The sequence below is a fragment of the Manis javanica genome, chromosome 8, assembly GCF_040802235.1.
Source record: "Manis javanica isolate MJ-LG chromosome 8, MJ_LKY, whole genome shotgun sequence".
Classification (NCBI taxonomy): domain Eukaryota; kingdom Metazoa; phylum Chordata; class Mammalia; order Pholidota; family Manidae; genus Manis; species Manis javanica.
The window spans coordinates 35,597,569-35,621,946 of record NC_133163.1 but is presented as its reverse complement, the minus strand read 5'-3'; the positions used below and the strand labels follow the sequence as shown (position 1 = coordinate 35,621,946).

The window sequence follows — 24,378 nt, the reverse complement described above, 5'->3', positions numbered from 1 at the left end:
TTGGGTCTAGAAACAGCAATATTTCCTGACAGCCAGAAAGAAAAACCAAAGCTGAGCTGTGTTCTGGCCATAAATGCTTTCTTTCAAGGTCAAACAAGTTCAGGCTGGTTCTGGTTCCTAACCTGAGCAGAGTTAACTTAATGCTGTTGAAGCCTCCTTTATCTCCAGCGCCTGGCAGCTCAGCTGCCTCGTAATATATTGGAACTCTCTAGAAACCCAAAGGTGCTAAACACCAGTCACCTCTGAACTGAGCATTCATTACCAGGAGAAACGCAAACCCACAGCTTTGGGCTCCCAGTTCCTTAAGGGCCACCTAGCAGGAACTGAATCTGGAAATGTTGCCCTGGATAACCCCATCCCTCCTGGAAGTTTAGAAGCTTCTATCCGATGAGCAAAGTCACCACCACCGGTTTATCCAAAGCTTGCTCTGTCGAGGCTGAGCTGGGCCCTTAGAACAAAGCGGGAATGGCGCTGGCAGGTTCTTCTGCAAGCCCACCTGTGTGACCTCTGCTCTCAGGCTTCCACGCAGGCCCAGTGGCCTCCAAAGGGCTCTTCCCATAACTATCTTGGCCTTTGCAGGGCAAGAAGACACCACCACCAAGAAGGATAAAATAAGTTTTTATTTATAGTCTTATAGTAAAGGGGGAAGCCTTAACTTGCAAGACAATTCTTCGGCAGTATGTACAACATACTTTTTATTTCCATGGAATGGAATCAAACACAGACTGAGACTACAGAGTATACTCTAGAAATCAGCAAATGCCAGGAACGGACTAGGAAAAAGACAAAGAAATAAGGCCTAAACACACAAAACCCTTCACTGGGATCTGCTGACCGCAGCCAGAACCAGGGCTGGATCACACAATGGGGACAGGTGCCAGGACAGTTGGAAAGGGGTAGGGGAAGGGTCCGCACTGGGGTGCGGGTTTAGTACCAGGTAAATTGCTCTTGGTATTTACATACAAAATCAGTTGGCTCTATTTCTTAGAAATACACATGGAAAGAAAAGATTTGATCATTACTTTATGAATCTGTTGCTCTGTGATACCAACATCATCAGGAAGAGGGACAATTCACTCAAACTGAAATTTCAGTAGCAGGAAATAAATATCAAAACATCATCACTGGCCCTCAATACAAAACCTCTACCCACCCGATCCTCCCTCCCTGTCCCTCCTGCCCCCTGGGGGCCACTGCGTCACTGCTGCTGTGTCCCCATGCCGCACGGGTGTCACATGGCCCTCCCTAAGGCTGGATGAGAGAAGCAGGAGTGAAGCAGGCCAAAGGCCCTGCACTGCCAATCTGTCTCCACTTCCTCTTATACCACAGACTTCTTCAAGGATCTGGTCTTTGAATAGGAGCGATAAATAGCTTTTTAGAAAAAAAATTTCTTAAAAAGAAGGGGTTGGAGCAGGGGGTAATTCTGATTACTCCATACCAGTCATCTTCTTAAAGCAGAGCAGTCCACAGATTCACAGAGTCTGTCAGACAGAGGTGAGGGTGGCCTGGGAGGAGAGGCCCGGAAGGGGCAGGAGGCCTCCGGGCATGTGCCCACAGGGCTGGAGGAGCTGGTGGGTGGTCAGGACACCGTGTGCTCAGAGGTCCGGCCGGCCGTCTGTCCTCCACAGAAAAAGCTGCCAAGTTGGGGTGTTTTGGTTTAAAAATTCCTGGTGGGGACAGGGAATCCCTGCAGGGAAACATTACAATGAAAAGAGTGGAAATGGGGAAGGAGAACGAGAGCTGTTGTCCAAGAGCTTCTACGTAAAAATAAAATTAAAAAAAAAAGAGAAAGAGGAAAAAAACAAAGTCTCTTAAATGGTTCTGAGGGTTCTAAGGATGAACTGAAAGGAGGGTGTGACGACGGAGGAGACAGACAGTTTTTATTGCTGGCCTGCCCCGGGGGCTCAGCTGGCCTCCAGGCGGAGCTTCTTCCTGCTCGGGGGCTCTTCAGGCTCTGACTCCGAGCTGGAGTCCGAGCCGCCATCGAAGGCAGAGATGGTGCTGCCCTTGGCGTTGGTGTAGAGGCTGTTGTCTGAGGAGGGGTAGTTGGTCTGCAGTTGGGCACTTGACCTCGCCTTCTCCAGTGCACGGACTGAAAGGCAACCAAGCAAGCAGGTTACAGCCTTCTGGAGACTGGGGGAGTAACTGAGCCTCAGCTCAGGCTCCAGCTGTTCTGCTGAAGGGCTTGCTGCCCCTGAAGCTCAGGAAGGCTCAGAGGTAACTCTCTTCTGATGGCTGTTCCACCACATACTTCATTTCCCTGCTCCTTTCCCAGCCAGACCCGAGGCCCAGGGGACACAGTCAGCCACTCTGCTCTGCCACCCAACCCCAAAGACAAGGCTTGTGATGTCACCGTCCTGCCACAGGAGCCTTGTGTGGGGACAGGAGGGTGAGCTCCTTGTGGGACCCAGCAATGCCAGGCTCCACAGGATGTGCAGGTCACATGACAGCAGAAAGGATGACGTAACATGTGTCAGCCTAAAAACCTTTTGGCTTAGCTCTCATGTACAAGATCTACTCGGAAAGACAAGCTGGATGCTTGGAAGCAAGTCACCAATACACACAGAACACCTGGGCCTTTGCCACACAGCCCCTACATGCAGGCTGCTTGGCCCAGCGACCAACCCGCTGCTGCCTCCCTCTCCTCTGCCCATCCCTCAGTTTAGCTCCTCTTGAGCCAGGAAGGGCAACCCACTCGTTTTATTTTACTTTATTTTATTTGAGGTGTTCTAACCCAGGTGGTTACTTGCATTTCCTTTTACTTGCATCTTCCATGAGGGAGGAAGAGAAGTGAATTCCCCAGGAACAAAGAACTTGATCAGCTCTCGCTTTCCCCTGCGGTTGTAGGAAAAGGTGGGTGTGAGCATTGGAGAACAGTATGGGCCTGGCCCATAGGTTGCCCTGATTGGACTACCATTGACAACAGGGAGGGCTCACTGTTCCCGAACATCTGGAGTTTCTGGTACTTATAAAGCACACTCCAATCCAAGGACCTCAAAGCTCTTTTGAGACACCTAATGCTAGGTGTGACCCCTACTATAGGCAGAGCACCTGAGCCCCAAGAAGGGGAGAGATCAGGTCAGAAAATGGTCTCCAGAGGTCTACTCCCTAACCTCCACTGTTCCCTCACTGGTGGCTCAGGCCCTTACTCAAGATGGCTGTAACACTGAACTACTCAGGCCCCAGAAGAGGACCATGGCTGCTTCAGAGCACACGCTCCGTAACTGGTTCTGACTCTATAGGCCCAGGTGCGAAGCCAACCTGGCCAGAGCGCACAGGGCTGGCTGCCCCGGAGGCTGGAGTACTCACCTTGCTGCTCCAGAAGAGCATTCTGCCGCTTGAGGTCATCAATATCTTGCTGGTGTGTGTGGTTTTTCCTTCGCATATACTGGATATACTCTGTGGCTTTGTCTAGGATTTGGGCCCGGGATGCCTGTTGCAATATGAGAAAAAGCAAAGGGGACAAAATAAAGACCTAGTCCATAAGGAGACCATGCCTTTCTGCAACAGCAGCATGGGGGAAACAGAAGCAGGAGGGTGAGGTGGGACAAGGCTAAGGAAAACAGAATTTGCAAGTGGAGCCTTCCTTGTACCAGTCAAGGCGCCAAATGCTTTACACAGTTTACATCACCAGCACTCTCTGAGAGAGGGGGCTCCACCATGAACCTGGGGCTCAGACAAGTTTACTGGTTTATTCAAAATCACCAGCTCATTGGTGGCAGAGTCCTGATTCACACTCAGGCCTGCCTGACTCCTGACTTGCACTCCTCCCACCCCCTTTGGACCTTCAGACTGCTTTCAAGTCTTCAGCCTGGCTATGTCTGAAAATATGAAAATGCTACTTAGTTGGAAGCCAGGGCCTGACTACAGGCAGTTGGAGCTGCTCAGGATGGGAAGGGGTACAAAGTTCTCATCAAGCTCAGCCAAGCCCTCAGAGCGACATTAACTGTGTTCAATTGAGCCATGCCTCTGTTTCAGCCTTCCTGGTCTAAGAGACTTTCATGAACACTGTCAGGGCATTATGTCAACACAGGAAGGGTACAGGATTAGGCCATTTAAGGAAGCAACCACACCCTCACCATGGCTGTGGGTAGCCTAGGCACTGGCCAGTCAGAGGAACAAGTTCATACACCATTACAATGGATGTCGGGTCACCCAACCCCTGGAGGTCAAACTTGCCTGGAAGAGTCCCTCCAGATTGCAAACATGGTAAGAGATACTCACAGTCAGGCAGCCAACTGGTTGAATTGGCAGAATGGTACAAAGCCAAGAGAAATGATGCCCAGGTCAAGGCTGTTCAGTAGCTCAAGAGTGGCATTTATGCCACTGAGGTGCCTGAGCAGTGAGTGGCAAGCTACTCACGCAGGGTAGGGCAGTACCTGACAATTCTGCGTCACAATCCCCATGGGTTCTAAGTAACCAAAACACAGCAGAAAGGAAAAGGGCAAAGAAAACTTTCACACTCAGGCTAGCTACCTAAATCCACTTGTATTAAATCTTGACAATCTCAGTTTATCTACCCCAGGCTGTGGGTCTGCAAGGGCTTGGGACTAGGGATAGTCCTCACAAGTGCTAGAATTTTCAGGCTTTCCTCTTACAGCACTCTGAAGGCAATGGATGGCAACTTGATGTCAGGGTAACCTGACATCAAAAGGAAATTGTTCATATTCAACCATGTTTATCTGGTGCAAACTGTGTGCAAGGTACTAAGCAGACCCTGTGGGGAAACAAAATGTACTAGTCATGGCTTCTTTTGCCCAGAAGCTTGCTTCCTATTTAGTTGAGGAGATAGATGTATCTGCACACAGACAAATCACAGGGCAGTACCAACAAGTGTAACTTGAATAGCACAGATTAGAAAGGCCATGGGAAAGATGGCTTCTGCGTGGGGCGACTGCCTGCTGTGCATCTTGGCTCTGTGCACACACGCTCCCATCTGAAACAGAGGACCCTGAACTAGACTGAGGTGAAATCTGTGGGGAAGGCCATGCTGGCTGGGGAGAATGATGCAGGCAAGGACATGAGGCTGGAAACAGACCAGGTGTATTTCTTTGGTTGAGTTTCCAGCCTATGTAGGAAGAATGACAGTACACAGCAATGGGGGCTCATAACTCTGGCAAGGCCACTTGAGATGCTATTTCCCATTTCTGCCAAAGGGGACTTAATAGCATCTAATTATTAGGTGATAAGAGGAAAAAAATTGAGGCAAATAATTAGAGGGAACTAATTAAAATATCCTGCCTCTCTGGATGCTAGAGATGGGATTAAAAATAAGTATTACAGGATAGGTGGCAGAGTAGTGAGGAGGACTTTAGGAACCCTGGAGACAAGTGCACTCTAGGCTTGGTCATTAATGGGCTCTGACTGCAGACACAGTACTTCTCTTCATAGCTAGGCTTTACCCAACCAGAAATTCTCTTAAGACTCCACTGAACCCTCCAAATTCTATGTACTCCATCACTGACTGAATTGGTGTGCGTATGTACATCCCAGTCTCTCTTCAAGTTTGCTTACTTTTTCAACTAACAGTTCCCAGAAGGCATTATTTAACTACTCATTTACATCTGGGACAAGGGGAAGAAAGCAAAATCACTGAATGAGAGCACTTGCAAATATCCAATGCTAATTTGTAATGAATGACCAGACTGAGAGCAGCCGGTGTGCTGACCACATGTTTCTTCACATAAACCATAAAGTGACAAATGAGCAGTAAGCATAGCACAACAAACCAAAGAGGGAAAAAGATCCTGTGAGTGATGGAAGTTTCCACTTTTGGGAAGTTTTCAGACAAAAATAAAATTCATAGATGCTCAGAACACAGAGTGTCTTGGGAATAAGAGGTCCCCCCCAAAGGACTCTGGATTGGGATAAACCCAGCATGTGGCCTCCAGAATGCTCAACACAGTCCTTCCTCCATTCCTGCTGAAAGCAGAAGTAACCCAGGCCACTGGGGTTAACTTTAAAGTAAAAAATTAAAAAATCAGCTTTATTCTGCCCTTCCAGGGTCCTCAATGAGAAATAAAATCCAACAAGAAAAAAATTAAAGCACAAAATACAGAATTCCCTCAAATTTACATATACATCTAGCCCAGAGGAGAAACAGCAAAAAGCTGAGGCTAGAAGATGCTCAAATCCCCTCTTCTCAGCTTTCTAAACCATCCAAGATCATGTGACCAGCCACCCGGTTAAGGCGTGAATAGGCCCTTCCTTCCCTTTGTGAGTTTATACCATGTGAACAGTAAACATGATGCTGACAAGAACCCCTGTCTTCCTGGCATGGATTATGGAATGGCCCCAGGCTTTCAGTTTCTGTTTCCTGAAATGCACTCAGTCAGCTAAGTTAGCAATCTTCCTGTGAGTGTCACCAAGTAGGACTTGGTAAGTCAATGTATCCACAGATCGACTGTTACCTTTGGACACCCAATAAGGACCTGAATAATTTTTTTCCTGCTAGCTTTTACTACCAGAAGGCACTAATTCTGATTCTGCCTTTCTGAGCAGAAATGGATCTTTTTAATGGTTTGGACATAGCCCTGAGATAGGATGGACTGTGAGATGGGGGACCCAGAGGTACTGGGCTGGCCTCCTACGTAGCAGTGTGAGCAATGCCAAGTGGCTCCTCAGGCCTCTTTTTCACTCGGAGCCATGCACAGGTTCACGGGACAGGCTCATCAGACCTTGTTCAAAGCCATGGCTGCACACAGCAATCCAAGTAGGCATGGTGACAATGGCAGCAGCTAACACTATTTGCTAAATGCCAGGCATCCTCACACAACTTTCTGATGTATTATTTCCTGCTTTATAAACGAGGAAACTGAGGCAGAGCTGTAACCTGGCCTAATGTTACATAACCAGTAGATAGTAGAGTCAGGACTTGAATCTAGGCTTAAAGGACACCCACGTTTTGGGAACACAGAGGCTGTGGAACTAATAAAAAAGATTAATAAAACTGCAGGGACGGTGTTGTCAGGGAGAGGAGAATTTATGCAGGAGGAAAAGGACTGTGAGAGTCATCTGACTGGTCTACAAGGCTGCCAGTGAAGACCCTGGTGAGGGTGGTTTCCTCGGAGAAGTGAGGGTTTAGGTAAATCGCTGCCACGCAGGTAATGGGGACAGGAGTGAGTTGAAGCTGAAGCAAAGATGAAAACTAGTTTTTAGAATTAGGTTGAAAAAGTTAGAAATAAAAAAAAGTAGTTTGTAATAAGAGCAGCACTGGAGGAAGATTGTTTTTCTTTTTCTTTTAAAGACAGGTGAAAACTAACCAGGCTAGCAGAGAAGAACAAATAGGAAAAGCCTGAGAATGCAAAGACAGCTTGAGAGAACTGCCCGACCCCTGGCCTTGGGGCCAGGGTGTAAACGCTTGAAGAAGGCGGAAACCAAAACAGCAACAGAGAAGACACAGGGTGCCCAAGGGGCCCAGCAGGTCCCTGCCCCTTCTCCTGCTGGTGCCTCAACTGCTTGCACATTTGCATCCCTGCCCACAGCAGCAAGGAGACAGTGCAGAAGGCCAACTTGCTTCCAGAAGCACCCACCTGAATGGAACTTGACTTGGAAACAGATTGCACCCACCTTATGTGATGCACCAAGAATTGATTACACATACCCAAAGGCTCAAACCCCAGAGTCTGCGTGTAATGAGTATCTTTTTTAAGGTCCCAAATGGTTCTAGAAGTAGGTAACATCGATGCTTACGATGACAGCCAAAGTTACTAAATCCCATTTAAGGCAGTGGTTCTCAAAATTTTTCATATAAGGCAAGAGCTCCACACAGTTGTGGGGTTGTAAACCTTACTAGAGTAACCTGGATTTGTGCAAAGATCCAAGTTATTTTAGAAAGTGGGTCCGGAGAGGTGAGGAGAAGAGTAGTATCAGCCTGTAACCATTAGGACCAGCACCACTGTTTCCCAGGGTCCTAATGCTGACTTGAGAAACAATGGACTTAGCTGTATTTACCACTTTTCCTCTTCACTGTCAAAATCAGATCCTACCAGGCTGATGTTAAAGCTGCCTTGTTCCCCCAAGAACCAAAATGCAGTATCCCGGGGAATGAAAAAAAGAACTACTGCCTGTTTTATTTTGCACTGGTTATTTTAAAATAAAATAAAACCATTATTTTCTGAAACTGCATAAGCTTTCATATACATTGAGGTAAAGAGAGAGGGTAGGGCAAAGCCAACATACACTTTCATTCGAATAAGCCATCTGCTGAAAACAAAATTAAAGAATTTGCACGATAAATTTGCATCTGCATTAAACTAGTTCATTTCAAAATGGAATCCCACATCAACACCAACAAGGAAGGCTGGAAAGCTGTGGGATGAGAGCCAGCACAGCCATGCAGCCCCTCAAAGGCTTCCTGCTGTCAGGCCCTCCCAGCCCGCAGGATCACTTTGTTGATGGGACTATGGAAAGGCAGAGCTATCATGCTCTTTAAAGGGCTTAAATCCAGGAGTCAGACATATTTTAGGGGTCAACACAAATCATGTTTCAAATCTTATTTTCTTTTTTCTTGTGCCCTTGGTAATTTGAAATGAAGATGTATTACTTCCCCATCAAAACCTGACCATGAAGGACAGAAACACAGTTCCCCCAAAGAAGAAATACAACTAGAAAATAAACATGTGGAAAAAAGGATTTAATCTCACAGGTAATAAGCGAAATACAAAATTAATTACCTTTGGCCTACTATATTAGTCACCCCCTCCAAAAAATATTTTCATGATGGTTTTGGTACTCTCAAAACACTACAAAAGACTAGTCTTTACAATTTGCTTGGAAAAGTAACTGAAAGAAAGAAGACATGAAAACAATCCTCTGGAGAGCATTTTGGCAACACACAGTAAGAAAGCAGGTGTTCTTATCTCTGTACTCAACAATCTAACTTACGGGAATTACTCTATGGAAACAGCCCCCTACACCAAGATGGTCTCCACTACATTACTTAAATTTAAAACACTGGTGGCAACCTAGATGGCCAAGAAAAAACATGCCTGATGACTAAATATGAACACTCTACCATGGAAAAAAAGCATGTTATGACAAACTAAATAACATTTTACCTATGTGAAGCATGCATATCAAGAGACCAGAAGTGAACACATGGATTGATAATACTATCATTTCCTTGCTTTTTAGACTCTGTCAATAAAAGCACAGATTTAAAAACAGCAGCTTTTAGGGGGAGACAAAAAAGGAGACAAGTTTCTTTTGATACCCACTTTGAGATGGTACCCAATTTCAGTCATATTAAAATGGGGTCTGGGGTGGATAGAGTGTATCTTTGAACTGCACTTCCAATATGATCGCCACTAGCCACATGTGACCAGTCTGAATTACATGTGCTATACGTACTCTCTTGAGTTCTAATCTAGTGCAAGTAAAACATCTCATTAGTATCTTCTAACATATTGATTACATATTGAAGTATATTACTTTTTGATTAGGTTTAATAAAATATATCAAAATTCATTTCCCCTGTTACTTCTTTACTGTGTTAACTAGAAATATAACTGCATTTAAATTATATTTAAATGTATATGTGGGCTTACATTAAATATCTATTGGGCAGCCCTTGTCCTAGAATCTCAGAATGAAGGAAAGGTTATAGTTTTGTTAGAGGAAGGGGGTCTGTTTTTTCTTCTTCTCCTTTTCTGTAATTTTTGCAGTTTTGTTAAAGGACAAAAAGCAAGAGAAATGCTAAAGGGAAGGCCTGGTAGCCAATCCCTGTTCTTCCAAATCTTAAGACAGAAAAGCATTCAGTGGCTTTCTGACCCTCTAGTCTTCCCCACAGGACTGAGCCCTCCCCAACTCTGCACTGCAGACTTCCAGAATGATGGACAAGGCTACTGTCCTCAAGGCGCACACCCTGTAGTCAGGTGAAAAGACTATCATGGAAAGAACACGCAGGAGAAGCCCTGTGAAGGGCCATGGGGGCTAAAGGGAGAGCGATACAGTGGGCTTCTCAGGCAGGTGAAGTATTTGACATGGGTCTTGAAAGCAGGCAGGTGGAGACTGACTGGCAGGGGAGGCCCAGACGGGGAAGGCACACCAGCAGGAGAGAGAGCACAGGCTGGGGAGACCCTGTGAGTTGGGGGTCTTCACGGTGAAACCCGATTTCATCTGGCTGGAGTTGGACCTTGAGTAAAAAACTGAGATAAAGTGAGAATGACATTCCTGGGAAAACATATTGATTACATACTGAAGTATATTACTTTTTGATTAAGTTTAATAAAATATATTAAAATTCATTTCACCTGTTACTTCTTTACTGTGTCAACTAGACAGTAAGGGGAGGAGGAGAAAAAGCATGAGAGGAAGTTGAGTACCTTATTTAGAGAAGATGGAATGCCAGTCCTTACCTTCACGGGCACTGAAAACTTTGGAGGCTTTCGGCAGCACATAAATACATATTACAAAGAATTCAACAAATCAATACATTTACAGTTCTAAGCCCAGAAGTTAAGGGAGATTTGAGCAATTATGGACAACAATTTAAGCTGTAGAAAATTTAAGAAGAAAATAATTGTCCATTGGCATCTGGCCAGGTAATAACTGAGTAATGAGGTGAAATGGGTAGAGCTGTCATTCACATTTCATTTAAAACATAATCCCTCCAGCAGCCCAGATATGATGTAGAAACAGTGCTGCTGAATGAACCGCCTGCCTTTAAAGATGCCCACCAGAGTGAAGCCTCTCCCAGTACAACATGGCCAGGGCAGACAGGGGCTTCCTTCTCTCAGCTAATAAAGACTCACTCTGCTCCCCACTGTGGGTGAAGCACTGAAGGAAGAAGTATGACAAAAGATGTTTTCTCTGCCTTCATGGTACTTGATATGATGTACTGCAGGAGACAGGGAGCTATTTGGTTTCCACATCTACCTGTTCAGGAAACCAGGACTTACTGGAGATGAAACAGATAAGCTCAGTGTTTTGACCTCTTGTTTGAGGCTCAGCATGTTATCTTGTTATTGGTGACTGTCAGTAATAATCCTATCTCCCAACAAAGGAACAAGACCCTCAAGAGCAGACACTATCTGCTGTAACCTCTACAGCACCCCAATGGGACTTAAAACAGGTGAGCACAGCCGTGATGGCTGCTGCTGTTTTTGTTAAAGGGCTGAGCAAACCTGCTGCTTCCTCTGGTGCTCTCCCTTCTGGGGGCTATGTACACAGAACTACCACGTGCCAGAGTCTATGATAGGTCTGAATCAGATCTAAACTCCCCCAAATGCACATGGTAAATAACGTAGTCATTTTATGATTATTTACATGTCACAAACTTAATTACTGCAATCCAAATCAAGAATTAGCCAATTTCCTTTGGTTCAAATACCACAGTTTTTAAAAATTGCAACATTTAGTAAGAATTAGGAAGTCTGAGAAACAAAAGCCTTGTATTATACTCCCCACAGCACCTGTGGAAGAGTGCTGGCAGAAAAGAAACTAAAGATGGGGGCATTCCAATGGAAGGGGGGTTCCTTTATTCATACTCAAGTGTTAAATATTTCAGTTGTAACACAGGACAGGATTCTGCAATCAGAAAGGCCCCTGGTAAATTCCCACACTGGGGCAGTTGATAGGCTCCACAGAACATGGCCCCTTGACCACTCCTCTCCCCTAGCCTTGCTATTCTCCGACCCTATCTCCTGCCACCATCCCTTCACTCATTCCACTCCAGCCCTCTGACTGCTCTTCTCCTTGATGGGCCCAGCAATGCTCCCTGTTTCCTGCCTCTGGGCTATCACACTCACCTTCCCTCTACCTGGAATGCTCATCATCAGGTAGATGCACAGTTCCTTCCTTCACTTCCTTCACATCCTTACTCAAATGTTGCCTTGCCAGTGAGTTTTCGTGTCTGCCCTAATGAAAACTGCAAGCCTTCCTTCCCTGTTTAATTTTTTCCACAGCACTTACCTGACATACTATACGTATTTTTAATTATTGGATCCTTTTCTGTCTTTCCTTACCAGAGTAACAACTTTTGCTTTTGTCTGTTTTGTTCACTGTATTCCTAGTATCTGGAACAGTGGGAGGTATGTGGCAGAACCTTAATAAACATTTGTTGAACGGAGTCAGTGAATAAATGAATAAACGGGCCACAATGGATGACAAACTATTTAGTTTTAAGGCTAGCAAATTCAAACTGTCAACTTCCTTGAAGAAAGACAAGATTTAGGATAACATGGTTTTAAGGACGTAAGGAAGAATGTTATGTCAATGTAAAATAGGCTGGGTTTTAGTTGAACTCCTATGACCCGTCTCTACCAAAGTGTTCTCAAACTTGAGAATGCCTAGGAGTAACCTGACTATTTGTTATAAACACAGATTCACCAGGCCTGCCTCTGGAAAGGCAGATGCAGTAGAGATTCCGATGTGGGTGGACCACAGGCCACCTCTTGGGAAACACTGCCTTGGCACCACTCCTGGTTAGAAGTGAGGCTGCAGAAGGCAGCTCTTCTCCATTTAGTTCACCAAAGCCATTTTAATTGATACCATGACGTATGAATATGAAGTTGACTCAACAGCTCAGACAAGCACAAGAGATAATCCTTTGCACGTATGTCCTTTGACTAAAAGGGTGAGTCTCCTCATAATAAAGATTTCCTGTGGTGCTTAGACAGTGTTGTGCCCAGGAATGTAGTTATTCCAGGTTAAGTACCTTGGTCCAAGGCCATTAAACCAAGTCCACACTAAGTAGGCCTAACCCATGGCAGATTCGGGTTTTGCAATACTAGGAATTCAAATGGCCAGTTTTGTTTTCTCATGAAGGTCAGACCTACCCCAGGCTTCAGCCACACCTTAGATAAGGTATAAAGCACATGACTTACAAGAGTGACAGTATAAACAGAATGAAACCATAATGGTTCTGAATTTGATTATGGATAACCAAATGAACTCAGAAGGCCCACCGTGGAGCTAAACCAGGAGATCCATTGAAGGCATACCCAAGAGCAATGACTTTTCTTAAAATGGCTCCTCTTTAAACAATAGATCATTAAACCAAAAAACACAGATGCTCTTCCCAGTCTGCTGCTTAACCACTGAACTGCTGCAGAGCAACCAGCTAGGTTTTGTGTCAAGGGCGGACCTGTGCAAACAGATGTTTCCTCCAAGATCCAAGGAGTGACCCCAAGCCATAAGCTTTTTACTCAAAGCCTCAAACTTTGTTTTTCAAACGTAGTAACAGCCGGTGCCTACCTCTCCAGGGAAAACATAGTTTTTGGAAGGCGACCAGTGGGCTGAGGAAGGGGGAAGAGCAGTTATTTTTCTTTTCCATTTCATGTGAACATGTCTTTACTCAAGTCTTTTGTCCCATAGCTTAAATAAAGTGCTCTTTATACACCTTTGAAGTAACCGCTGTGGGACTGAGCTATCACTAGTATACAGGTTGGTTCACATTCACTCCTGGGAGTTTTCATTTAAAAGAAGTACTAACTTCGAAACATATGAGAGAAATTCTCATGGAGGTCTAGGGACTCACTGTCCTCAGGAATCCTTAGTGTTACCCCAACTACTGTGGGCTCCTCTCTATACTACAGTGTGTACTTATAACACTTTGTTGAATGAGGAATTCATTATAAATAATACTAATCTTGAAAGACAACTCCTACTGATGTCTGACAAGCAGCACCGTGACATCAGACACTGTTTGCCAAGGGTAAGCTAAGGAGATGAGGTGTATAATGGGCTCCAGGAATAAAAAATTCAGGGCACCATTATCTCCTGAATGCCTTGACTCCACTTCTTCCCACATAGGTGAGTGCCTTATTAAGCCCTACAGCAAGTACAAAGTTAGTGGCGGCCAACCAGCTTCCTCAATAAACTCACCTTCTCTCCTTGGAGTGATGGGACAGAGTCCCGCAAACTGTGAAAGCTGTCTTTGATGTGGTCCCTACGTTTTCGTTCCAGTGCATTATGATGAGCGCGTTTGTCAGCCTAGAAGAATGGGAGAAACAACATATTAGCAATGTGCCTCCTTTTGCTTGCTACAGGTAGGTGGGGTACAGCCTGGAAGTATACACTGTCAGCACTGTCCCTGGAGACTGGACTGGGAAGGATTAGTTGAGGTAGGAGTCAGGAGTCTCCAGAATTAGGCGCTGCTAAATGGGAAGAAACAGGTGAGCAAGGCTTGCGACAGGAACATCCAGAGTAGCTCGATGCATCCAGCTCACGCATAAGTAAAAAAGAAGTTATTCATGGGGACAAAGTGTGACTCTCCTGCAACATCACTCTTCCCCCACAACTTCATTATGTGACAGAACAGCTGCCAATCCATGGCTGGGAGGTGACCAGGGAAAAGCTTAAGTGGGCCCCTTTGTAAGATGTGATCACCCCCACTGTAAGAGATTCCCCATGGCAGGTACCCGGGAAAGGAGTTAGGTCATGGTACAGTGCTTCTTTCCATGTGAAGCCCGTCACCAAGAGTCTGCTCTGGTCTCTAGTGTGTTGAAAGGTATGCATTTAAGACCTTGCTATTTCATACCACAGGAACTAAAACCTCTAGAAAACCCAGATCCATGAATCTGAGATCACTATGAGAGAGTTGATATAGACGCCAACTGCACTCTGAGTTCCCTTTTTTTAAAGTGTACCCAAGGTGCTGTCCTGCCAAGGGCTCTGCTGGACACAGGCTGTGTCAGAAAGATAGCTCTCAGACAGCAAATCTTCTGACACCTCCATGCCCTGAATACATTTCCTAAGGCACCAGTGGCAGGTCATCCTTATTTGGCAGTATCTAAATTCCCAAGGACCAAAGTCTTTATCCTGTTCTGCTTAGAATCACAAAGAAGTTCAATCAAACTGGAGAAGGATAGAGACTGCTGACAAATCAGGAATGGCAAAATAGACTGATTTCAAGCAAAAGAAACAGTTCCAAAAGGCACCGCAAGACAGCTTCTGCAGGTCCCCAAAAAAGGGCATTCCCTCTAACTGGAACCCACATGCTTACTTAACCCAAAGCAAAAGCTTTATCACATATACACTTTGGGAATTATGGAAAATAATATACTCTGAGAATTTACCCTGAATACACAAGGTTGCACTGAGCAAACCTAAAGAACAGGCCTGTATACGTGTGATTCAGGTAGTTTTAATCTACCTGGATGGCACCAGGAATTTTAAGAATGAAGCAACAAGGGTAAGTAACTTGGCTTAGCACAAGAATGCCTCAAATGAATCCTTGTCTAAGACAAGATGCACAACCAAAAATCTATGAAGATGAGTAGAGGGAATGAAAGGACTTGAAATTCTATTATTTAATCCTAAAAGTCTGAGGAGGCTGGGAGCAACTGCAGTCATTTTAGTTACTTTCTGGTCTCAAGCACAACACCTCACCTACAGTTCTCTTGAACTGGACACGTGGTTCCCATCACAGCCATGTTTCTCTACAGCACAGCACTCCCTTTCAGGACAGGTGCCTGGAGCACTTCTGAAGCTCTCCTAATCTTGTTAAGCCTGTATTCACTGAAAAATGAGTACTCAACACCAGTGATACTTGGAATTTATAAGGAAACTGAGGGAATGATCAAGCGGGGATGCCAGTAACCTGAGGCTGAAGTAAGCAGGCTGTTATATAACATTAGATCAAGAAAACCACAGATGCGTTCTAACAACAGTATGAAACAGAGTGAAGGAATTAAACATTTTTAAGTACCTAGTCCTTTTCTAACTTAACTGTTCCCTCTAGTCATCTACACAGGTAATTGGGGCTGGGTTCTAACCTGTACTACACCTAAAGAGCTTAGAAGACTGAAAGATGGCATTTGGCATCTATCTGCCTCTACTGTGTTTGCTATATACTCCATGACATGGTTTATTTACATGCAAATTAATTGCCCAGCTTTGGTCTCCAGCAGCAGCCCAAGATAACTCCTGTCTACTAAATCACCCTGATTCCTGGCCTGCCTCCCAGCTTAAGAGCTGTGCACAGAAGCAGTGACACCAGAGTTACCCACAATCCCTTCTGTTGCTACCAATAAAATTCTAATTGTCTGTTTTCTTTCTGGGAGAGCCCTGCAAATCTCAAAAGGCTAGAATCAAGTTGGATTTGGTTTCACTCAGGCCTACCCTGGGTGGGTGGGGTGGAGCTAGGTATAATCCAACACCAAAATCATCCCCACAATGCACTACCCCCCTTCCCATTCATGAGCCCTGAAGAGACTCAAATGGACAAGTCTTTTGGTTGGAGGATTGTAACTGAACTTGGCTGTGGACCATCAGCAGAAATCTTGGCTTCTCATCTGGGGAATCAGCCAAGTTTGAGAAGCTGGCTCAACAAGGAAAGGCAGCAGTCCACTGCCTGGTAGAAAGCCTAGGCTGGAGATTGTTGTTCTCAAAGTAGTGGGTAGAATTTCTGTGGTGGTTCCAGGCCCCATTTAACTAGCAGAAGAGTAGAATCTTAGACCAATCCTTGCTAACATGTTCATTCCAAGCTGCTACACTTAACCAGTTAATTTTAAAGCTCTCAGAGACAATGGCAATGAGCTGTTTTTCTCCCCCAAGCCTCATTTCAAAGAGCAAGTTAAAAATATGTAGAACTAACATGTGCCTAATTCCAGGCAACTCTGAATTAATGATACCTTTAGTGGCCTCAAAGAGCCTAAGAAAGACCTTTACACAAGGCTGAGAATTCTGTTTGGGAAACATTTTCAAACCACAGATCCATCCAGTCTGATAGCACTGCTTCCTGCTTTCCCCTCCACAGTGTATCCAAATGGAGGGCAGGCTTATCACTGCTCTGTTAAGTGTCTTTCCTTGCTGACAACCCTTTTTGGAAGGGTCAAGATTTCAGAGTTGAGAATGAAAAATCAGGTGAAGACTCCCCCACGTACAGCTCAACTCAGATGAGCCAGCCTTCTCTTGGCTGTACTGAGATAATGAAAACAAGTAGTCCCCAGCAAATTCTAGGAGACCACAGAAGTATTCCAGGGCTGCACAGCAGGCCCCTAAATGCTTCCCCTGTGCAGCAGCAGTGTCTGGATGCCACCGTTCTTCAAGAAGTGGACTTGCAGTTTCTGCCCAAAGCCCTTCTTTCTTTAGCCATCCCAGGCTAACAGCAACACTGAAGGGCTGTGAGTACTTAAGAGTGGCCCCCACATGTTCAACAGGAAACTCCAGCACCAAATCACTTCCAGCTTTGACATCTCTGCCAAGGTTTTTATTCAGTCAAGTTTATTATTTCTACCAAACTTTCCATACTGGCTGCGAGAATAAAAACCTTCACCTACAATTTGTCCATCTCTGATACTAACAAGCACATGTATCTTAAGTGTTGTTAAATGTTGAAAGCAAGCATTAGTTTGTTAGCCAAGAAGTTGCTAAACTGGCAGGAGGCCATTCAAGCTAAGGAGGTCTGTTTAAAATTGAGGATAGTCTCTTTGAATTATTTCCTTCCAACTTATTGCATTGAGAATACATCTTCATTCAAAGCAGTACATCAATCAGTGGCCTTATTTCTCCCAAGTTCTAGGTAGGCAAATAGCATAGGGAAATAAATGCTCCATTATTCAAGGATTTACAGGGTTTCTCCTGAACAATGCCATTTCTTTCAGGCTACCTGACAACTAACCCTATCTACAACAAGAATCATCTCAATTCCAACACAGGAAATTCTCAACATATATGAAATTAGAGTTGCCCAGTAAACATTTACTGCCTTGAAGAATTTTAAAGTTTGCACTTTAGAGAGAAGGTAGTTATGCTTATGATTATTAATTAGCTACTTTTATTAAACAACTACACTAGAATCAAAGACTCAAAATTCTCATCAGAAAATATCTATTACTTCTGATGGGAAGCAGACAGAATAAAACAACTGCTAAGCAACTTAATTCATGTTAATCAACATAAATTGCAACATGAAATAATGGGAAGCCAAGATAAGAAACATACCAGGGTCCTTAATAAGAAAATACAAACTTCAACTTCATAACACCTCTCCTGCTTGAGGACAATTGTCTGGTATACATTCTAACATCTAAAAAATACATGTACTTTCAAGGCTTTTTTTTTTAATCAATTGGTGCCTAGAGAACTTGGAAACACTTCTACACAATTATGCCATCATACCATAGCCATTTAAGAGGAGAATGTCTTGATCAGGAAATTTTTAAACTGAAAACCAAGCTGGATTCCTTGATCAACTATTTCCCCATTACTGGCATCTTGGTAGAAAAAAAAACCCTTTCAAATCTAAGAGCACCCTTTACTTTAACAAACAGGATTATTTAGGAATCAAACCTCTCTTTTCCACATCACTGTCAACACTCTAAGCAGACACAAAGTACATGCATCACGCAGCAGTTTCGCCACACATTAAATCCAGGTAAAACAGACAGTAGTGTCATGAGTAAATTCCAGTCTCAAAGGTAACCAAGATCATTCCCTTCTGAATACTTTGCAATTTCTAAGGTAGCAAAGAACTCTGAGATGTTAAAAATATTTCATATGAGAGAAAGGTCCAGAAGTGGAACTGTAAACCTCCTCACAGGTATATTGTAATTGCAACACATTCAACTGTCATGAGGAATAATACATCAAAAGACTCTGGGTTTCCTGGCTAACACACTAACTCTACATTTTTTGTATACTTTACTTCTTTCTAAAAGGAATTTTCCAAACAAAAAAAGGATCACTTTGTGTGAAATATACCTGCCTCAGAAAATTATCTTTAAAATGCAAACTTGTCTCTTAAAAAAATAATAAAAATAAAATAACATGGGTGGGACTGTGAAATGTATTGAATTTAGTACTAAGAATATTGTTTGGGGTTACTTCCTTTAACAAAGCTTATTGGTCACTGGAGAAGCTGTTTTCCGTTTGCACTACGGCAAAAGAAAAAAATATTCACCAAATCGGTTTCACTTTCTGTTATACTTAGCTTTATTTCCTAATTCTGTTCTTGCTGAGCATCCTGCTTTTCTCATTTGTAAGGCCACAGATGTTGTAGTGACATAAAATGTGAAAGAATGTCCCTTTTTATATTAGGACCCACAGACTCTTTCCCAAACAAACTTTTTAAAAGTCCTAAATATCTGGTTGTTCAGAGTCCACATCCTTTTCTGAACTAAGGCAAAGCTTAAGAATAATTTCCCCCAAATTTTTTAAATTATATTATTATCTATACATCTATACATGTTTACATCTGCTAGGAAGTAAACAGATGTATTCACAGAGAGAAAAATCAGAATCCTTTTTACCCTATAATGGTTCACAATAATTGTCTGATATACTATCCAATTTGTCTATTGTTTCTTCTCTCCATGCTGTTGTGACTATCGTGTGCTAGTAATATTTAAAAGTCTCAGCAAGTAGATATGTCAAATTAAAAACAAAAGATCAAACCCACACCCACTGCCCACCCCCAAAATTAAAGGGAAAAATCCTAGGCACTTTAACACCAAATTAAAAATATCTAGACAAACTGATGAGATTAGCATTCTAGGAAAGTGGAAACATCTTAATAATTAGTAATGAATTTATATCAATACCCAGGTGGGTGGATACCTCCTAAAGCAGAAAGCTTTCAAGAACTGTAAACCGAAGTTTCACAAAGAAAACTTTCTTTCACTGTCAAGCCAATGTAATTCCAATTCAAATGATGACTCTGTAAAGGAAGCCTAACATCCAACCCTGACCAAGCCCCAGGGCAAATTCTTATAAATGGAGACTTGGGAGAAAAAAAATGTTTTAAATAAACTGGGTCCCAAACATGAAGCTCCATGCTCTCATTATTAAGGATAATAGTAACTGAAAAAAAAGGAATTGTTATGAATATAAATATAAGTATCTGACAATATTTCAAGGAGAAAGGAAACAAAACAAGTTCCTTTTAGTGACTATTACCCAGGGGTAATTTTTAAGACCCCCTGGAACAACTGCATCCTCTGATCTTATGCAAATACCAACTCTTAATAAATAAAGTTTTTCTTAATGCCAACATGTTTGAACAACCTGCAGAATCTTTGCTTGCTCTAATGAAGCATAGGTACAAGAAAGAGGGCCTGCTTTTATCCTGTGGTAATTAAATTCTTAGGCCATGGGTATCAAAGTGGCACCCTACAAATTCTGACATGCCTCCAAACAATTTGACTGTTTCACACTCATTTTAAAAATCAGAAAAATAACATTAAAAATATCTGGGTTTCCAGTCTTCGTTTAAAAAAGTGGGAAGTTCTGGCAACACAGCCCTCACTCCCATATAAACACCACCCCTTGGAGTTCAGTGGATACCTTCAGAAAAGGCATGCTGTCTAGTACCCCAATTTACCTCTGCTTTCTACTTTAGTGCCTGGGCTCCCCAGAGGCATCTGAATTTTTTATCCCCATTCCCTATACTTTGTACCGTTCGCATTAATCAAATATCAGACACTCTGACAGACTTATTTCTCTTCCCCTCTCTGATTTTGTGTCTATTCTTTTTGTCTTTCCGTGTCTATTCATGGAACATCCACACTACTGTCTCAGACTCCAAAGACATGAGACTAGTGTCTATCTAAATCCACACACCCATCTACTTGAGAACATTAACATCACAACACTGAGAAACTACTGGTAACACTGTATGGTCTCAAACATTACCTTTTAGCAAACGTATCTATGCAATGCTACCCTTTTTTCAACAGTTTTTCTATTTATACCTCTCCTACAACTCAAATAGCCGGACAATAGGCTGTATGTAACATTTTTCATACTCAACCTTTGGCTCCTCTACATTTGTAATTTCTGTATTGGAGTAATACCATCTTGTGCTAGATTCTACAGGTCTACAGTCACATAACTTTAAAGGTGATTTTTTTTCCACGTGTCTTCAGCTTCACACAAATAGTTTAGAACTTATTTGTTGCAAAGTAAATCTGACTACTTTGCCCTGAAACTACTACAATTTACTTCAGAATGCTGTTTCTCATTTCCCACAGTGACAGCTAGTCCCCCATCTGAAAACTACAGAACGACTCATTTCTTTGAATACAGCTCCTCTCATTCACCTACAGTCACTTAACAACACAGCACCAGAGAATCTAGAATTGAGATCTGCAAACCCGCCCTCCCACCTAGAACCCCAGAACCAGAACAAGGCCCCGCCTCACCTTAGCGGTTAACAGGAGAGTTTACTACTATATTAAAAGTAACAGAACGATCTCTTTTTCTCTCTGACCCCAAAAAGGATTAGAACTGAACGGAAATGAAAATGAAATGGAGAGTAGGAGACGTACCGCAGATTGAAACCTCGGTTGCTCTTCCTGAAATAAGAGAGAAAAAAAATAGAAAATATAGAAGTTATTTTTACACTTCACATTCAGTAATAAGAAAGAAAATGCCGGCGGCGAAGGAAGCGGCGGGTGGGGAGTCAGCCCGACACCCCCCTCCCCATCCCACGCCCCCATTCCGCCGCCCCCAGCGGGATCCGGTAGTGAGGTTGGGGGTCCGGAGCACCGCCCCTCCTTCCGGGATCCGACCCCGGCAGGAGAGGGTGCAGATCACTGTCTCCTCCCCTCGCACTCAGCTCGGGGCATCTGGGCACTCCCAACCCCTCCCCACCCTCCCTCATCCCACAGGATCCGTGGGTCACGGGAGAAGCGGATTGCGGACCGAGGGGACAGGTCCCGAGCGCCGTCCCCCTCTCCAGGATCCGGACAATGGAATCCCGGGCGCACCTCGTCCCAGTCCCCCGGATCCTGAGCGGGATAGGGTGGGAGTGGGAGGCCGCGCACCCTCCTGCACTGGGGAAGGTTCGGGGCGGGGGGGGGGGTCCCAGAGGCCGCGTGTCTTCTCCCCACCTCCAGCCTCAGAAGGCCTCTCCGGCCAGGAGCCCGGACGGGAGTGCGACGGAGGAGGTCCCGGCCCAGGGGGAAGTGGCAGGAGGCGGCGGCTGCCCGGTCCCCTGCCGCCGTCGCCCCGCTGAAAGCCCCGACCACTGTCCCCGCCTGACAACCCGCGCTGGAAGGAAGAAGCCCTAGGACTCACGTCGCTCTCCACCTCGATGTCATCGTTATCGCTCATTTCCTACGGCCCAGGGAGCGGCCACTGCAGCGGCGGCAGGGAAAGGGGGGTGGAGGGGAGGGGGAAGTCACTGACAACAACAAGCCGAGTCCCCCCCCACCCACACTCACTCACTCACTCGCTCTCTCACTCACTCACTCACTCACACGCACTCACACACACAACACGGGCGAGAACCACCTCCTCACTGCAGCACCGGATCAACGGCGGCACGCACGCCCGGTTGGCTCTCTGCCACGTGACGCTCGTTACGCTGGGGCAGCCGAGACTTGTAGTTTTCGTCCCTGCACTGACAGTGCAGCTAGCTCCAGAAAAACTACAACTCCCATAAGGAATTGCATCCAGGGGTCCTCAGAAATGCTTGTTGACGGGCCCAGGGCACCTGCGTGTCCTGTAGAGAGGGGCGGGGAGACAAACGGCGCGGAGCCTGCTGGGACTCGTAGTCCGCAGACCGCGAGTTCGGAGGTTTTCTTCTCCAGGCAGCAGAGGAGGCTGCTGGGAAGACAGGACACGTGGAGGGATCTGGGGCTTCTATGGCAGGGCACCCACGAGCGCCAGGCGCCGGGCCCAGGAGACAGGGTGGAGCTCTGGGGGAGTAGCTGGCTGCCTAAATAACGCTGCCTCTCCTCGTGAGACTGGTTTAACCTTATCTTCTGGATGCCTGAGTGGCTCTGTCTGGCGCCCTGGGGCGTGACCCTCCTGCGGGAGAATCCTGCTGCGGCGGATTTAGGGGCGCGGTTTCGGATGCCCACGCGGACCCTTGGGATCTGGCTGTGGGGAGTTATCAATGGCAGGTGTTAAGCGGTGTTACTGGACAGGAAGGATGACCTGCCTGGCTGAGTGACCGCTTCCAGCCACAAGAATCTTGCACTCACTCATCCGGGAGTGACCATCCTTGCACCTCAGGAGAGGCTCCCCCTTTAACAGACCCCCGACCATCAGTAACCATTTCCTGGGAAATGAAAGCCCCTTCGGAGTATGTTGTAGCCCAGGCAGTTTAGGGAGTGCCCCAGCTCGGAATGCCATAATTAAAAATTGCAAAAAGGATAAAAAAGGGAAGCTTGTGCAGTTCCCTATCCAACTAAAATCATATTCATCAATACTTTGGCATGCGGTATGATCATATCTGTTAAATCAGTATTTATCGAACACCTAACGTGCTAGCTTAAGGATGCCGTCATGTGTGAGATCATAACGGTCCCTGCCTTCATGCAGCTCACAGTTGCGGAAGCAAAAATTATACTGTCCTGTCACCATTCTTAGAGTGTACATCAAGTCCCAGAGGAAGAAAAAAAAAAAGACAGTTTTAAACCTGAGATAAAGTAACCAAACTACTCTTAGATCTAGTCTCCAAAATGAACGAAATTTCAAGCTCTTCCCGGATGTTACTAATTGCTTAATGAAAACCATTTTATCCCTGACTTCTGAATTATAAAAATTTGGGGATATGTTACAATCTTTGTGTCACATCTCTCCATGTGAGCAAATTATCCGTGTTGAAGAGACAAATGTAAACGTGGTAATCTTTACACATTTTTCCCCTTAAATATCTGTTGTATTATTCAGTGATCAAATACTACTGATACCTGCAGGTGTTTGCAAGTAAACTTATCTTTTTAAAAACTTTCGTCACCCAGTTTTCCTTTCACACTAAGTGGGAGAGACAGATATAACCGGATTATAAGAACTGATGGGCTCTAAGGGAGACCTCTTGGGTGAGTTAATTAGCTACATACTAGAAGCTTGGGGTAATTCCAGATGGCAACAAACAATTCTGGGGTGCCAGTGATGTGCGAAGCACTATAGGGGAACCCTGGCTGCAAGTTAGAATTGCTCTGGGGATTTAAAATATTCTGATGGCCATACTGCCCCCCAAACCAATTAAGTCAGAACTTCTAGGGGTGAGAACTAGGTAGCAGTGTTTTTTTAAAGCTCTGCAGGTTAATTCCAATGTGCAATTAAGATGGAGAACTACTGCTACAGAAGATGCCAAAATAAATAAGATAGTCTTCCATGGAATCAAACACTTGGCAAGGGTGAATTTTATAGTTTGTCAATAATTATATTTCAATAGCAATTATATAAAAAACAGGATAATCTTTGCCCACCTGGAATCTAAAAGCTCACAGAGGACCAAATTATGAACATGAATAATTGCAATGAGGACAGACTAGGTAAGTGTTAAATTTGCTGCACAGGCAGTCAAAGAGCTCAAAGGAAGAAATATTTTCAGGTTTGAGGTAGGGTGGGGGAGTGTTGGTGATCCGATCAGTTTTCAGCTGTCAGCCCACAGGGCTGCACACAATGGGTCAGATTTCTGTTACCATGAACCCTCAATTATTGGATGAAGGCCTGGGCAAGTAGGAGAGGTGAGGAGGA

The 24,378-nt window shown here is 44.6% G+C and overlaps 1 protein-coding gene across 10 annotated transcripts; it reads right to left on the bottom strand.

Annotated features, from left to right (window-relative positions):
- Positions 1-602: 602 nt before the first annotated feature.
- Positions 603-22,238, bottom strand: MAX (MYC associated factor X). 10 transcript variants are annotated; one of them, XM_073242256.1, is made up of 6 exons: positions 22,180-22,197; positions 21,964-22,023; positions 21,213-21,239; positions 13,829-13,935; positions 3,310-3,440; positions 603-2,092 (listed from the first exon to the last, which is right to left on the bottom strand). In XM_073242256.1, exons 2-6 carry the CDS (start codon positions 21,997-21,999, stop codon positions 1,905-1,907), a joined length of 489 nt encoding a protein of 162 aa, XP_073098357.1. In that variant the 5' UTR covers positions 22,000-22,023; positions 22,180-22,197; the 3' UTR covers positions 603-1,904. The 10 variants fall into 10 exon arrangements, 9 of the variants coding, with proteins under 9 accessions (XP_073098357.1, XP_073098356.1, XP_073098359.1 ...); XM_073242255.1 differs by lacking the exon at positions 22,180-22,197 and adding an exon at positions 22,156-22,174; XR_001855596.3 differs by lacking the exon at positions 22,180-22,197 and adding an exon at positions 2,751-2,835 and having other exon boundaries at positions 1,954-2,092; positions 3,310-3,433; positions 13,828-13,935; positions 21,964-22,173.
- Positions 22,239-24,378: the final 2,140 nt, after the last annotated feature.